This window comes from Phalaenopsis equestris, unplaced genomic scaffold (assembly GCF_001263595.1).
Source record: "Phalaenopsis equestris unplaced genomic scaffold, ASM126359v1 Scaffold001013, whole genome shotgun sequence".
Classification (NCBI taxonomy): domain Eukaryota; kingdom Viridiplantae; phylum Streptophyta; class Magnoliopsida; order Asparagales; family Orchidaceae; genus Phalaenopsis; species Phalaenopsis equestris.
Window position 1 is genome coordinate 654,318 of NW_018165452.1, and position 15,618 is coordinate 669,935.

General features: G+C 35.2%; 1 protein-coding gene across 2 annotated transcripts in view; it reads right to left on the reverse strand.

Annotated features, from left to right (window-relative positions):
• Window positions 1-15,618, reverse strand: part of LOC110032724 (exocyst complex component SEC3A-like) — a 145,407-nt gene that overhangs the window by 346 nt on the left and 129,443 nt on the right. The window contains exons 20-24 of one of the 2 annotated variants that reach the window (XM_020736452.1): window positions 13,860-13,957; window positions 13,611-13,719; window positions 13,408-13,476; window positions 10,795-10,860; window positions 10,618-10,707 (exon numbers count right to left, since the gene is read on the reverse strand). In XM_020736452.1, coding sequence (XP_020592111.1) covers window positions 10,618-10,707; window positions 10,795-10,860; window positions 13,408-13,476; window positions 13,611-13,719; window positions 13,860-13,957 — 432 coding nt within the window. Of the gene's footprint in view, window positions 1-10,617; window positions 10,708-10,794; window positions 10,861-11,661; window positions 11,724-13,407; window positions 13,477-13,610; window positions 13,720-13,859; window positions 13,958-15,618 lie in introns of those variants that run through there. The other variant, XM_020736453.1, reaches the window with a different exon arrangement.

The window sequence follows — 15,618 nt, forward strand, 5'->3', positions numbered from 1 at the left end:
AAAGGCCGAGCAAGAAAAATAGCGGAATGCCAGGTCACTAAACATCTCAGCTAAAAAGGTGCTGAGTTTAATAAAATGATAGATTCATTAATATCTGAGTGAGGAATGCTTAATTCTGTTAGCATTAATAACCAAAAAGATAGTTGGAAGATTCACACATACCATTCAATTCCTATGTATTAACACAACACCTAAACATTAATTTTTACATATATGCCCCCTTACCTATGCATGAAAAGGTGTATTTCACTTTTAAAAGTTAAAATAGTGGTATTTTTTTATGTGATATGATATCAAAGATTTGGGTGATAAAAATATTAAAAGCAAAGTTGGAGTGTTAGATATGTAGATACATGGGAATTGGGTGGTTATATATGTAAATGCCCCAAAATAATACAATCCCCATTTCCTGAATTTATGTTCTCATAGTTAAAAACTGCAACTATAGAAGAAAATATCACATCCTGGTTAATCGAGAGGGATATGGACATGGCTCCAGTCATACTTTTCATCAGCTGAGCAAAAAATATTTTATATAGGACAAGGCCGGCCGATTCAATTTATTATTATTATTTAATTTTAGTTATTACAATCTTTCATAAAAAAATTTCTTCCTCGAAAATTGCAAAACTTTAATCTAATAGCACATACCTGCGGGCTCCAAAAATTCACAACTCTACTCAAGAACTCTCTGCATTTGTTTTTACTTTTTTTTTTTTTTGAGATTTGATTTGTAAATAAGACACTCAGAGATTTCGCCCTCATTTTGCGAGGACTTGTTTTAATGGGGCTTTGAGATTTGCCATAGATGCAAGTCCCTCTGGTTAATTATCCCTCATAATAACGAGAGAACATTTTTTATTAAGGCTAGTCATTAAAAATTGAATATTCAACATATAATAACAACAGAGTTAGAATTTAAGTTGTAAAATTTATCACTTGAAGCTTAAAGTGTATGAGGGAAAAAAGAAATCCACATCAAGATCTCATGGTTTCATCATCTCGCGTCGTCGTGGTCTCTGATTTACTTAGTCAGTTGAGGTAGTCAACCCAACTTGACAGATAAATCCTTGTTAACAACCATGAGTTGTGTCGTCCAATATATCCTTGTAGATCTGGGGTGGATATTTGTCTAAGGGGACAGAGTTAGGTAGACCTTAGTTAATAAGTCTTTTTGTCAATCAACTGTACCCTTATGATTCATAACTCAAAGGGTAAAAAACCGTTAGAGACATAAAGGCTGCGGCTGTGATCGTAATATAATGATGTCATTTGACGTCAACCACCTGGACAGAGGGTTCTGATCGTAATTGCTACTTTGTGGAGCCTTTGAGCTAAACTACACGGATAAATGACTCCGACCATATCCTTTCTGAAATTCAATTACTTTGATTGTAAATATATTGATACATTTGATATAACATTTGCTCTTTATGAGCTGAAATCAATAAGAAGTTTACCACCCTCGACAAACAGTTGCGGAGGGTGGATGAAATTTGCTTTTAACTTTTAGTGATTGAATTTCAACTTCAATTTTATTTGATAATTTTGAAGATTTTGATTTAAAAGTTTGACCCCTCTAAATAAACTGTTGCGGAGGGTGGATGAAATTTGCTTTTAACTTTTAGTGATTGAATTTCAACTTCAATTTTAGTTGATAATTTTGAAGATTCTGATTTAAAAGTTTGACCCCTCTGGTTGAAATCTTAGATCAACACAATGATCAATGGGGAATTAGACATTTAAAATATTTATATTTAAAGTGGGTCATTTAATTTTGTCAGTTTAAATTTTTAGGGTATATGCCAGTCACTCTTATCCTTACAAGACGAAAGATCGGACTAGTTTGGTAATTTGGACTTGTAAATTTATATTTCAAGATTTGGACAATTATTAGAGCTTACTAGACTCATCAACTCCATTCCTTATGAAAAAGATCAGACTAGCGGTATGGAATTTACAACCCTATCCTATAGATAAGGCGACGACCCGATTAGCCCCCGCAACATTCTCAAACATATTATTTGAATATTTTATATGTTAGTTGAAGCACATGCAGACTTTTGAAAATGTGTAATTGATTTGTTCATATAACCACCTTAAAGCATACAAAGCTAAAGAGTATCTCAAGTGGTACTCATCTAAACCTTAAAAGTGTGGCTCATATTTCAAGATGTTGCATTTAACTTAAGAGACAACCACAAAGCTTATAAAATTTTTTTAAGTTATTTGGAGCTTAAAACATTTGCATAACTATTATGATTTTAGGCTTTAAAAGAAAATCGCCTTATTTTCGCTAGCATGTGTATTATGAATCTGGTAGCGGTATTTTAATATTTTAAAATGCTTCATATTTGAACTATTTTTCGTCCCCTAGAAGCCTAAATCCGAATTTACTAGCTTAATTTTAAAGTATTTTCAGATTGACAAGCCCAAAACTTTATACCAAGAAAGTTTATAATCCAAATTTAAATATTTTAAACCATGAAAATTTATATTTTAAAAGGTCAGAACTTCAAAAATTTTAAAATCTCGAACCTAAATTTTTAAAAGCTCAGGTCCTCAGTATTTTAAAACCCTAAGAGCATAAATTTTGAAAGCTCGACTCCAAATTATTTTAAAGTTTACAGCGGTTATATTTGATTTTATTTTATAAGTTCATGATTTCAAATATTTTAAAGTGATTATAAGTTCAAACCACCAAAAATTTTGGCAACCTCCCAGCATCAACCCCTATTAGAGGACACGGGAGAACGCCAGCCTACCCAGCTATCTTAAAAGAATTGTTGGTTAATGTCGTAACACACTGTGGTTGGGGAAAAAAAAATAATTAACTTGCAATCTCAAAAGATGCGACGGGCATTCATCATACCTGTAGAAAATGTTAGGTTATAAATTAACATCCTCATTTCAGTAGCCTCCCAGCATCAACCCCAACCAGGGTACATAGGAGAATGCCAGCCTTCCTAACTATCTCAAAAGAATCATTGGTCAATGTCGCAAGACTCTGCGGTCGGGGAACAAGAGAACATTCAACCAGCGATCACAAAAGATGTGACGGGCCTTAAATGCATCTGCTAAAAATGTTAGGTTACAAATAAACATTCACCATTTTAAAAATAAATCTCCAGACGAGTTTGTGATTTCTCCGCTTAACAGGTACTGTGCTCTCCTCAAATGAAGGTTTTTAAAAAGTTTTCCAATTGTTCCACCTTTATACCTTTTCGAGCTCCAATGGCGTTGACTACGACGATCCCTGACAACAGTGATTGATGACAATAAAATAAAAGTATAGCACATTTTTTTTATATCTAATACACAACATAAAACATAAACAATAAATAGGAAGATGGGTTTGCGGTGGGCTTAGTATTTGATGCTCCAATATGAAAGTTGTTCAAGCTGTTTGGCAGCAGGATTGAAGTAGGATTTAACCTAAATCCTTCAAACATATGTCTTCATGGTTTTAGGTAGAAGCGATGCCGAAGAAGAAGAAAGATGGGAGTTTGGGGTCCTTGTACCACGATCTCGCCATTGCCTTTCCACTTAGCTCTAATTGCAGTTGTATCGTAAGGGATTCGGGTAGAAGAAGAGCATGCAAAGGTTACCGGGAGGAGATATGGAGGTTTCAAGCCTCTGTTCGCCGACATTCTCGTCGTTGCTTGAGGCTAGAAGTTTCGAAGACCTTTGTGAGCCGCAATTTTTCTGTTGCTTCCCTTACCAGACCTTTCGGAAGAGGGAAGATCAAAATGTCGAAGGCCTTTGTATGTTGCGACGCCTTTGTTGCCTCCCCACTTAACCTAATCTTGAATGTATCGAGAAGGAAATGGCGCAAGAAGAGTAAGGAAATGGGGAGTTTCGAATGTCTTTTTTGCATATCAGGAGTTTTCCCACAATAAGCATCCCTCTCTGATCCGTGCTTAATCTTTAAAAATGGAATCTCCCTGTTACAAAGATTCTTTACATCATAGTCCAGTATTCTTTTAGGTTCCTCAATATAAGTTAGATCAGACTATACCAATCGAGCCTGCTAACACCCTAATGGATTCATTAGCAATATACATCCTAAGTGAAGAAATATGAAAATAATTATGCACCCCTTGCATATGAGATGATAAAACCGCTCTGTAAGACACCCTTCCAATTCTATCCATAATCATATATGGACCTACATAACTGGGACTTAATTTCCCCGTTTTTCCAAATCTTTGACACCTTTCAAAGGACAAACTTTGCTAAAGACAATCTCCAACTTCAAACTCAACATGTCTATGCTTGGTATCATAACATTTCCTATGTCTATCCTGCACCGCATTTAACCTGTCTCTAATCACTCTAATCTTTTCAGTAGCATCATCAACTAAGTCAGCTCCACTGACCTGTTTTTCAACAACCCAACATAAAAGTGTTTTGCACTTTCTTCTTCAAAAAACTTTATATGGAGTCATTCCAATACTAGTTTGGTAACTGTTAGTGTATATGATTCTTATCCTCCAAAATCAAGAGCACATAACCTTAGTAGAACCTCTAAATTCTGAATAATCATTTATGACTGGTCATCTGTTTGAGGGTGAAAGGTTGTAGTAAAAGTCAATCTGGTGCCCTTCACGAATCTTCTTAGACTATCTGATAGCAAAATCTGTCATCTCTGTCGAAAACAATAAATTTCGACACCATATAATCTCACAATTTGATTCACATATAAATTTGCTAATCTCTCAAATATAATGGGCAAGAAATGGGTAGACTGAGGGCTCGTAACTGCGAAGGCGCGGCGGGGCATGCAGACGCATTTCTGCGCCGTTTGATGCGGCGACGTCAACGCGTCGCTGCGACGGTTTTGGCATTTTAAAGAAAAAGCGGACAGCAAGATCGACCCCGCGACCCGCATTCGTTCACGTAAGTATTACCCGGGTACCCTCGACCTCTCTCAGTGTCTCATCTTCCCCCGCAACTCCGAATCCATCTCGATGACAACCCAATGGAGTCAAGCTCCTCCACCGCCGTCAAAGGGGCAGCAATTGTCATCGACGAGGAACTTGCTTGCAAATCCATCGCCAACAACCGGCTCGTCTCTGACGAAGATGTTCGAAGCTTTAAGCTAGAGTTCGAGGTCATGGCGCGGCTCTCTAGCCACCCTGACGTGGTGGATTCCAAGGCTGTGTACGAAGAAGAGGATGCGCATTTGGTTATGGAGTTATGTGTTGGAGGGGAACTATTTCACCGTCTTGAGAAGCACGGTCGATTCATGTAGCGGGAGGTGGCAGTCCTACTCCGGGATCTGATGGAGGTGGTGATGTACTGCCATGATACTGGAATTGTTTATCAAGATATGAAGTCGGAGAACATTGTTTTGGTTACCAGGTCGTCGTCTTCTCCTATCAAGATTGCAAATTTTGGCCTTGCTACTTATATCAAGCCTGGTATTTTAAGAAATTTTCGGGTTGATTGCTGCTTCTTAACTATTATCTGTCATTTTAATTTTAAATTATTTGTATTATTTAAGTTATTTGGTTTGCTTGCATGAGATGCAAATGCTAGTTTTACATTTCTATGCATGATTGAATGGTAAAAAGATGATAATACACTAATGACTATCATTTTAGATAGTATTATTGAAGGATTTACATGTTACAATTAATTATCTTTTGTATATAACAATTTAATCTCTAAAATACAAAAAAAATAGCACTTTCATTGATGTTCGTTAACCATCTTTATGATTTAGGGGCTGTTTGGTAACATATTGGAGGGGGATTTAACTTAAATCTCGTCCGAAAAAAAATTGGCAAATATTTGCTTCTGAAGTTTAAAAAATGTGGTTGTCACAGTCTTCCTTTAAACAATTTTGCCAAACAGGGGTAGAATTATCTTTTTCCCAGGAAACAACTATTTTCACACAGTTGCACCAAACAGGTAGTCAGCTTTCCCGCAGCAGCTTTCTGGTGCAGCGTAGCTGCAGCTGCAACTTAAAAACTCAAAAACTGAGAAGCTGCACCTGCCCCAAACAGAGTCTGAGTCAATCTGTCAACAAATACCCACATAACATCACGAGAATGTCGTGACCTGACAATCCAATCACAAAATACATAGCAATCTCCTCCCATTTCCACTTTGGAATCAGTAAAGGCTGTAACCAACTTCTAGAAAGCTAATGTTTTACCTTCACTAGATGACATGTAGGACACATAGAAACAATTCTGTTCCACAATCCTCTTCAATCCGACCACTAAAATATTTCGTTGAGATTTTGGTACATTTTACTCCTCCCTAGGTGAATAATATTGTCAGACAAATGCGTCTATTGAATTTCCCTCAGATTATCAACATCTGGAACATAAATCCTACCTTTATATTTCAATAAGTCATCCAAGTATAACACATACCTCTCCAAACATATTGCCTTAATCTGCTCCAAGTTTTTCTGAATCCTCGACGTCGCTGCCTCCTTCCCCCTCTTCCACTACAAGTGAGCACGACGTCACTGCATCCTTGACTAGGGCTCGACTTGACCCAACGCAATGCCTATTACCGCACACCCACGCCCCACCTCCTTCAGGTTCTTCTCCCCTCCCGCCTTCCTTCACCATAGATAAGCCGCTCGACTATACAGGTAAGTCGTTCGATAATTTATAGGGCGAACATCACCTTTTTGGCTTCCCGACTCTCTCACTCTCCCCACCACTAGGGAAGCCTTTGCTGAAATTAGAAAAGAAGTATGAAGAAACTCATGATTGTAGGAAGTATGGATTCACCTCGCACTGAAAGCTCTACCTTGTACGCACACAAATCTTCCAATGAGTCAAGCCGAAGAAGAATCATCCCTTTGTGAACATTGCAAGAAACATGGTACACAAAGGAAAAGTGCTGGAAACTACATGAAAAATCTACAGATTGGAAACCTGGACATGCCCAATGCCCATACTGCCACTTCTGAAGGGTTATTCAACTCTAATACCTTCACCAAAGAACATCTAGAGGTGTTGAAGAAACTTCTTTTTAGCACAAATGGGTGGCTTGCCAGCTTGATGATGCTCTGATGTACCATATCATCCTATCTCGCTAATAATAGAAGATTTCGATCTTGGATAATACATTAGGGTGCTTCTGATCACATGACTGGAGATATCCATGCTCTCACCGGCTACCAAGGGTTCACCACCTCCAAATTTGTTAGACTTGCTGATGGATCTCACTCCAGGATTGCTAGGAAAGAAGTGAAAGTCTCCAATGCTATGTAGTTTTCTTCTGTGCTATATGTTCCTCAATTAGATTGCAACATACTTCTTATTAGCAAGCTTAAGCATGACTTGAACTGTGTTGCTAAATTTTATTCCAACCCTTGTGAAATTCACGTGGTGGACTCAAGGAAGGTGATTGATAGTGATGAATTGCATCAAGGTCTATACCAACTCAAGAATAATTATTCTCTTAAAACAGGTGTCTTCTCCACCATTCTCGTCCCATGCTTTTGAGTTTGTTGTGTCCAAGTCTGTTGAAAGTTAAGTTTTATTATGACAGTCATTTGGTTCATCCAAATTTTAATTATGTTAGGGTTGTATTAATGTGAAACCTACCAATTGGCTAAAAATAATCTTCATGTCTATCCTCTGTCTCAATACAAACATCACATCCATTCTCTATCATCCACAATAACATTTGGGGACCTTCAAAAATAAAAAATCAATAATGGAGTTAAATGATTTATCTCTTTTATTGATGAACACACTAGAACCAATTTAATATTTCTCGAGGAGAAATTTGAAACTCACAAATCTTTTAATCATTCCATAGCATGATGTACACTCAATTCCAAGTTCCAACATAAGATTCATATTCTCAAAAATGATAATGCAAAGAAATACTTCAACTATATTATTGGAACCTACCTTGCAAAGACTAGGATCATTTATGTGAGTTACTATATTGAGACCCCACAACAAAATGGGATAACTGAGAAAGAATAAACATCTCCTATCTAGATCAATAATGTTTTCCCATAATGTTCAAAAAAATTTTTTGGGAGATATCATGCTCACAATCACTTACTAGATTAATAGAATGTCAAGCAGGGTCATTGAATTTAAAACTCTTCTTGATGTTGTGATGGAAAAATACTCTCATGTCATAGTTTTCTCATCTAATCTTCAACTAAAAATATTTGGTCGTCTCCTTTGTTCACCTTCACCAACTAAACTGCACAAAGCTTGACCTAAAGTCCAAATGTATCTTCCTTGGGTATTTCTAACAAAAAGAGTACAAGAATTATTCTCCCATTACAAGAAAATACTATAGCTCTATGGATGTGACTTTCTCTGAAAAATAAGCGTGGTGCAGTCTGCGCAAATATCAAACTCAAGACACGATTTTGAATACACACATTGGTCTAAAAGTCACCACAATCAATTCTACTTCTTTCTAATCACCCCGTCTGTCAAGTTTCACTATTTGAAGATATCCAACCTGAGATTGACAATAAGGAGCTTCGTGTTGCACTAGGAAAAAGAAATCCACTGAGCAGGAAAAAGACAATATGCAACCAATGAATTGTTCACAACCAAACCTGAATCTGCAAATCTCTAAAGTTCCAAGGGAGGTGGAGTTTGGTGGAGAAGATGACAAAAGTTGCACAAATTATCATATCTAGAAGTATGTTGCCTAGAGAAAATTATCAACTTTTATATCTAATCTCAATAGAGTACATATACCCAAGTCTATTCATGAAACATTTGAAAGTCCAAAATGGATAAAGACAATTAAATATGAGATCCAAGCACTTGATCAAAATGACAAATGAACCTTAACAAAATTTCCTCCAAATAAAAATCTCATTGGGTGCAAATGGGTATTCAATGTAAAGTACGAGCATATGTTTGCACTGAGAGGTTCAAGGCTAGGTTGGTGGCCAAAGATTTTAGTCAGTCTCATGGGATATACTATCAAGAGATATTTGCACCAGTAGTCAAGCTAAACACTGTCAAATTTCTTTCCTCAATGGTGAACAAAGAGTGAGAACTACATCAACTTGATATAAAAAATTCCTTCTTGAATAAAGATCTTGAGGAAGAATTGTATATGCAGATCCCACAAGGGCTCGAAAATGGCTCAAAAAACAATTGGTTTATAAACTAAGTCACTTTATGGCCTCAAACAAACTCAATAAACTTGGTTCGACACGTTTGCCAACACTTGGAAATCTAATGAGTACATCCAATGCTAAGTGAATCATACACTATTCATAAAACATATACAGGGAAGTAAGAAAGCTTTTACTCATTATTTATGTAGATTTATGATCCTGATAGGTCATGATTAGAAAGAGATTGGGAAGATTGAGAAGGTTCTTGCCACTAAATTTGAAATCAAGACTCTATGAGCTATGACATACTTTATGGACATGGAAATGGCCTGGTCCAAAATTGGGAATTGTGATATCTTAAAGGAATCTTAAACCTGCTAAAAGAGAGATGAATGTTGGGGTGTGAACCTGTTGGGACTCCTATGAAATTCAACAAAAGATTACATACATGGGAAGAAAAGACATAAGTAGAAAAAGGTAGGAAAACTTATCTACTAGTCCCATACGACCACACTAGACGGGATATCGCTTATTCTGTCAGCATTGCGAGTTAACATATGAATGATCAAAATGAAGAAAATTTGAAAATGATTTACAAAATATATAAATTTCTTAAGAAGTCAGAATCAGACAATAGGGAGGTAGATGTTTACACTGATACTAGTTGAGCAAGAAAACTGACCGACAAAAAATCCACATCTGTGTATTGCTCCTATGTGTGGGGAAATCTTGTCACATGAAAGAGCAAGAAGCAAGCGACAATCTCTCGAAGCAGTGCGAAATCCAAGTACAAAACACTCGCTTTGGGAATTTGTGAAGGAATGTAGATCCAAAGGATACTAAATGAGTTAAGATATTCTACGATCAATCCCATAAAAATATTCAGGGATAGCCAAGCTGCCGCTAGAATTTCAAAGGATCATGTGTATCCTGACCAAACACATTGAGATTGATAGACAGTTTCTCTCAAAAAGTCAATGGTGGCATTATTTACTTGATCAATATTCCAACTCATCATCAAGTTATTGATGTATTCACTAAAGCTCGACCTCCGGACAACTTCAATGAGTTGAATGCCAAGTTGGGCCTTTATATGACCTAACTTGAGGGGGAGGGAGTGCGGAATTTTGAGAAAATATAGAAAGATTTGATTATAAGTAATTTAGGAAACTCTTTGATGGGTTTTATTTTCTTCCTATTTACGTTTCTTTCCTTTCTATGTTTAGGGTTGATATATTTGGTTAGTTTGTAAATTAAGAAGGATAGTTGGCCTATATATATGTAACCTCATAGTTAAAAATTGTGAATAACATTTCAAAAATAATTCTCTCCTTAGTTTTCTTTACCAAGCTTAATCTTCCAGTAAAACTTGCATATTCCTAATAAAAACTTTCTTAAATACAACGCCACTTTAGAGACAAAACGAAGTCTTTTTTTAAACATTTTTTAGCAGATAAAATAAGAAAGAAATAAGACTAGCTGATAGCAAATAAAGTTATTTGGTCACCATGTCAGCAAAGGGACAGAATTTTATATACCTTGCATTTATCCCACAAAGAAGGTAATAGTTCTTCGGAAGTCAAGTTCTTCTGTAATTTCCTATACATGGCATTGATCAACTTGTCAACCTACAAATAGTGGACCAAGAAAAAGAAATTTAAATACAACACTCAGAAATAAAAATAAAAAAAACAGCGTGATAGATTTGTTATTACTCCTGATAGACTGGATTTTATCATCTTTCTAAGATCCATCTTTGATAAGCCAAGCTGAAAGGGAATCTGCATAATCAAAAGCTGAAGTTAGTCAGACTTGGAGACTACAATCAGCCCAAGCGGCTTGCCAAGAATCTGTGAAGATGGAAATATAATGACAACAGGGGCCCAAACTATAGAAGAAATGGAATAACAGAACTGTAGAAAGATTATGAAAGTCATGAAAGAAACATCGTAAATCTTCATAGCGCTGTTTGAAATTTAATGATAACCAAACGATTTGTGCTCTTTCCATGTATATCATGTAACTAAGTTAGCATCTACGATTTGTGCTCTTTCCAGCTATTATATTTTTGTGCTCTTTCCATGTATATCATATTGGCTGATTATTCAGCCAAATCAGCTGGTAAAGACTAAATTTCCCATAGGCTAACCACAATAAGTAAAGTCAAATAAGGCTACAAATGAACTATACCATAACGGTTTTTAAGGATTTTTTAAACCTCTTCAATTTTAGCCGAATTATCATTTAATTTATTTAATTGTTAATTGTAGTAAATATAAAAAAGTCACATCTTTATTCAGAAAATAAAAATGAGGATAATAGTATCCCTATCTTTATGGAGTTCTAGATCATTAAGTGACGAATAAACAATTGAAAAGACCAATTATGATGGTCCTTCACTTCCTCATTTGATTTAAGCTATGTAAATGAATGACTTCAAGTTGTATACATAGATTCATCTATTTTACTTGTTTTCTTAATGTTCCTTCCCTAGGTTCCAAGCTCCACATCAAATTGATATCAATGCCAAGTTTCAATTCTAGGATTAGAGTATTACGGGCTCACCATGTTTCTAGAGATTAGGCGAGCCTTTGTAATTCCACTTTGTGTCCATCAATCATTCAAAAAAGGCTTGTCTTTCCATCTGGTCAAAAAAATTAATGACTCAGATGCATCCCAGCCATGGGAATGTCCCGTCCAAAAGAGATGAGATGGGATTTAAAACGATTTAGGTATGGTAACGGGCAATATGAGAAGAATGAAATAAGTGAAATTTCAAGTAATTTAATTTTATTTCAAGAGAAAGTAGATATAAATTTAATATACATAAATCATGAGACTTAATTGGATTGATTAGTAAACATTAAATAAATAAATAAATATAAAAATTATAATAACATAAGTCTTATAAGTTTTTATTAAGTGATAACAAGAAAATATTATAGAGTGACAAAATAATAAATGCTTATTGAATATAGTCATTCATGTTACGTGGTTTATCAAGGAATGTAGCTTGAACAGAAATAGGACTTCTGACTATTCTAAAAAAATGGGTAACTATATTTCAATCTTACAGTAATTCTTTCTGATTTCCTCAAATCAACTATAAATATGATATAATTTAATTTTTACATATATTAAAAAAGTTTTTGAGCACATGAATATTTAGGCCTTGGGATCAATTTATTGAATATATATATATATATATATGAAAAGCCCAAGGGCTGATTTTATTATATATATATAACCCCGGATGATAGCTGGAGTAGCAACATACCATGCAAGCAAATAGAAATGACTGCCTACATTTTTAGGCTGGTTTTGAAAAAGGTTACCTTTATTGTACGCATAGACAGTGAATCTTGTGATAGATGTCTTATATACGAAACAAACAAAAGTAACAATAGAACTGAGTCATTTATTATTTCAATTTACTGTTTTGCTCTTGACTGCTCATGACATATGAATATATACTGCTATACTCAAGCATAAAATTTTCTTAATCCGTAAATTATTATAATTTTGAAATATATTTAACCACTGAGTTGTTTAACTCATACTAGAGTTATTAAATATTTTCAGGTAAATTTTATTTAGAATGAATGGATAATAAAAATTATATCTGCAGATGTCGAGATCTACAGACATCGAGGAGCCACATAAGATAGGTAAAATAATAAAATTCTTATATATCAGTTGTACAAGTTCTAAATTTGAATGAATTTTTGTTTAAGTAAATCTTTGGATCAAGTTGGTACTTTTATGATTTGAAAACTCTTAAATATTCACACCAAATTTGTAAGAAAATATGTTTAGTCAGGAATTTTTTCGCCCAACCATTTGTTCCCGTCTCAATATGCCAAGCTTCCAAGCCGGGTCGTGATATCCATGATTTCATTTGCCTAAAAAATGAAGCATTATTGATTATTTTATTCATTGCCAACAAAAAATTGTCATCTGTTTAGTAGTTTCACACTTTATGACAGCTTACTTACAGTATTCTAGTATTTTGACATTGAATCTTTATATACTCATTACCTTGTAATTTATGTAATGAGCTGAGAGATTAACTTAAGAATCTGTGAGATTCTAAGATTAAATGTTCACAGCTGAAAAGACTAAGGACCATTTTGATCATTTACTTGTCACAATTCATCTGATGATTAGAAGTGAATTAAAAATTAAACAGGGTAATTGGAAAAATGAGTCCCTCCAACGAGGAGAAAAAGGTGAAGTGGCGGCATAAGCAAATATGAAAAAAGAAAATTACTTCAAAAAAAAAAACGAAGTAAGAATATACAGATGGAAATTCATTATCATTATCTCACCTCCTCAGGAGTAATGGTGTACATTAAATCCTCAATTTTCCGATGGAACTGAAATAATCTTTCAAATTGCTGCAACCAAACAAAGATATTCACTTGGCACAAAGTCAGTATCTAAACAACATAAAATCCAAAAAACTGTTTATGGGAAAAAATAGAAATAAAAATAAACAAATTACAATAGGATGAAAGAAACATATACTTACAATGTAAATAATCATATTGATATGCCGAGTACAAGCTTGCTCATAAGATTCACTAGCTTGATGGTAGAATTTGGCAAGAGTGGGCACCACATTGGCTAGATCATAAAGACTGCAAGACAAACAAAACTTGCATCAGGAATTAGCACTAGGGCATAGATTTTGGATTTTACGAGTATTAACTATGAATTAAAAACTGTCAACAGTGAGTAATCAGCAAACATAACAGAATAAACTGAAAATAAGAATAACCTGTTCTGGAAGGCTGCATAGTTTTCTAAAAGTACAATATCAGCATATTTTGGATCAGCTTGTGCTATCTTCTCCAAAGTCGAAAACATTATGCTAACCTGCTCCAAAAATAACAACAATTTTTCTCACAAATTGGGAACTGACGCACATTATTATCAGCCATACATGAACTGTCACGCATAGAAGGGGTCCATAAAAAGATATACAGAGAAGCAGAGAGAGGCAAGAGGTCTATGTTTCCTAACTTACCCAGGATGACGCAATTGATGTAAAACACAAAACTAAAGTATGATTTGTAACACAAAAAATCATTAAATACACAAAAGCTTTGCTTTCTTTCAGAGTAAACTCAAAGTAAAGGAAAAACAAACAAAAGGATGATGAGAAAATTAAAAAAAAAAAAAAATCAAATAAAACAATGAAATTATTGAACCACAAAAAATCAGATGGCAAATGCTCCTTTTCTTTTTTTAACTGCGAATGAAATTCCAATTGGGGCAAATACGACAGCAATCAAACACTTTTCAATACCAATAACAAATATTTTGGTAAGAAATAGACTAAAGAACCAGATCCCCAGTAATACTTAACCTTTACTTAATTTAAAAATATACCCAATTTTTCACTTCCCCGAAATCCACCTGAACTATTTTTATAAAATTCAACATTTTGTGCGATCAAATTAATATATAGCACCATAGAAAAAATATTAATATATTTTGAATTAAGAAGTTCAAAATAAAAACGTAATTAATCTTAATTAATAACTTAATTAACTTAACTGATCCATGTTAATCACTCTGGGTAGCAATCCTGGTTAGGGCATGCAACGGGATAGAAAATAAATGGATTGGATTCACTGGGTGGGTGGATTAATCAAATGTATTTATTACATTTATATATGAATATATTTAATGAGCTCTTAATCCCTCCCAATCTGTGATTTCATCCACCATTACTGATCCTGTTCACGCTCTGCACATTTCCACATGCGATCTGGTTCTTGAACAATAGTAAGCCTGATACCAGAGTTAACCCAAAAATGAATAGGAAAGTAGATTTTATTATGCAAAAGCAACGGAATTATAATCAAGACCTTAAAAAATAAAAAATAAAAAACATAACACAACAAAACACATATATCCTGCTAAGGTGAGGCAGGACAGCTGGTGGAACGGCGGCGAGGTGGCTGGGAACAGTGGACAGCAGGCTGGCTGGGAACAGTGGACAGCAGCCTAAAAGAGTACAGGAGAGGGTGTAGCTGTGAGCAGGAGGGTGCAGGGAGGTAGGCGGCAGCAAGGGGAATGGTGCAGAAAGGTGTGGCAGCGGCCAGGGGGTGCAAGGAAAGGATGGCGACAAGAAGGTAAAGGGAAAAGATGCAGAAATAAGATGAGGTAATCACCATCATAGAGCAGGATAAAGCTGGAATACAACCTGTTATACAATCCTAACAATGGAAAAGACGTGGACGACAAAAAACACTGAAGTTAAAATTGAACCCTAATCAAAGAAAAAATAACATGTGTGTGTGTGTAAATATATTTTTTTTTCTTTTTAAAGGAAATCAATATTTAACAGATTTCTCATGCGTTTTTTAGCCCCATGATGAGAGCCCGGGCCATGTGTCTAAAATTCCAGAGCCCCGCGCCACGGTGATATTGAACTCTTGACCTGAGGGGACTTACAGTGACCCCGCCACCAACAGGCCAAGACTTGCTGCACACACACACACACACACACACACAGACAGACATATATA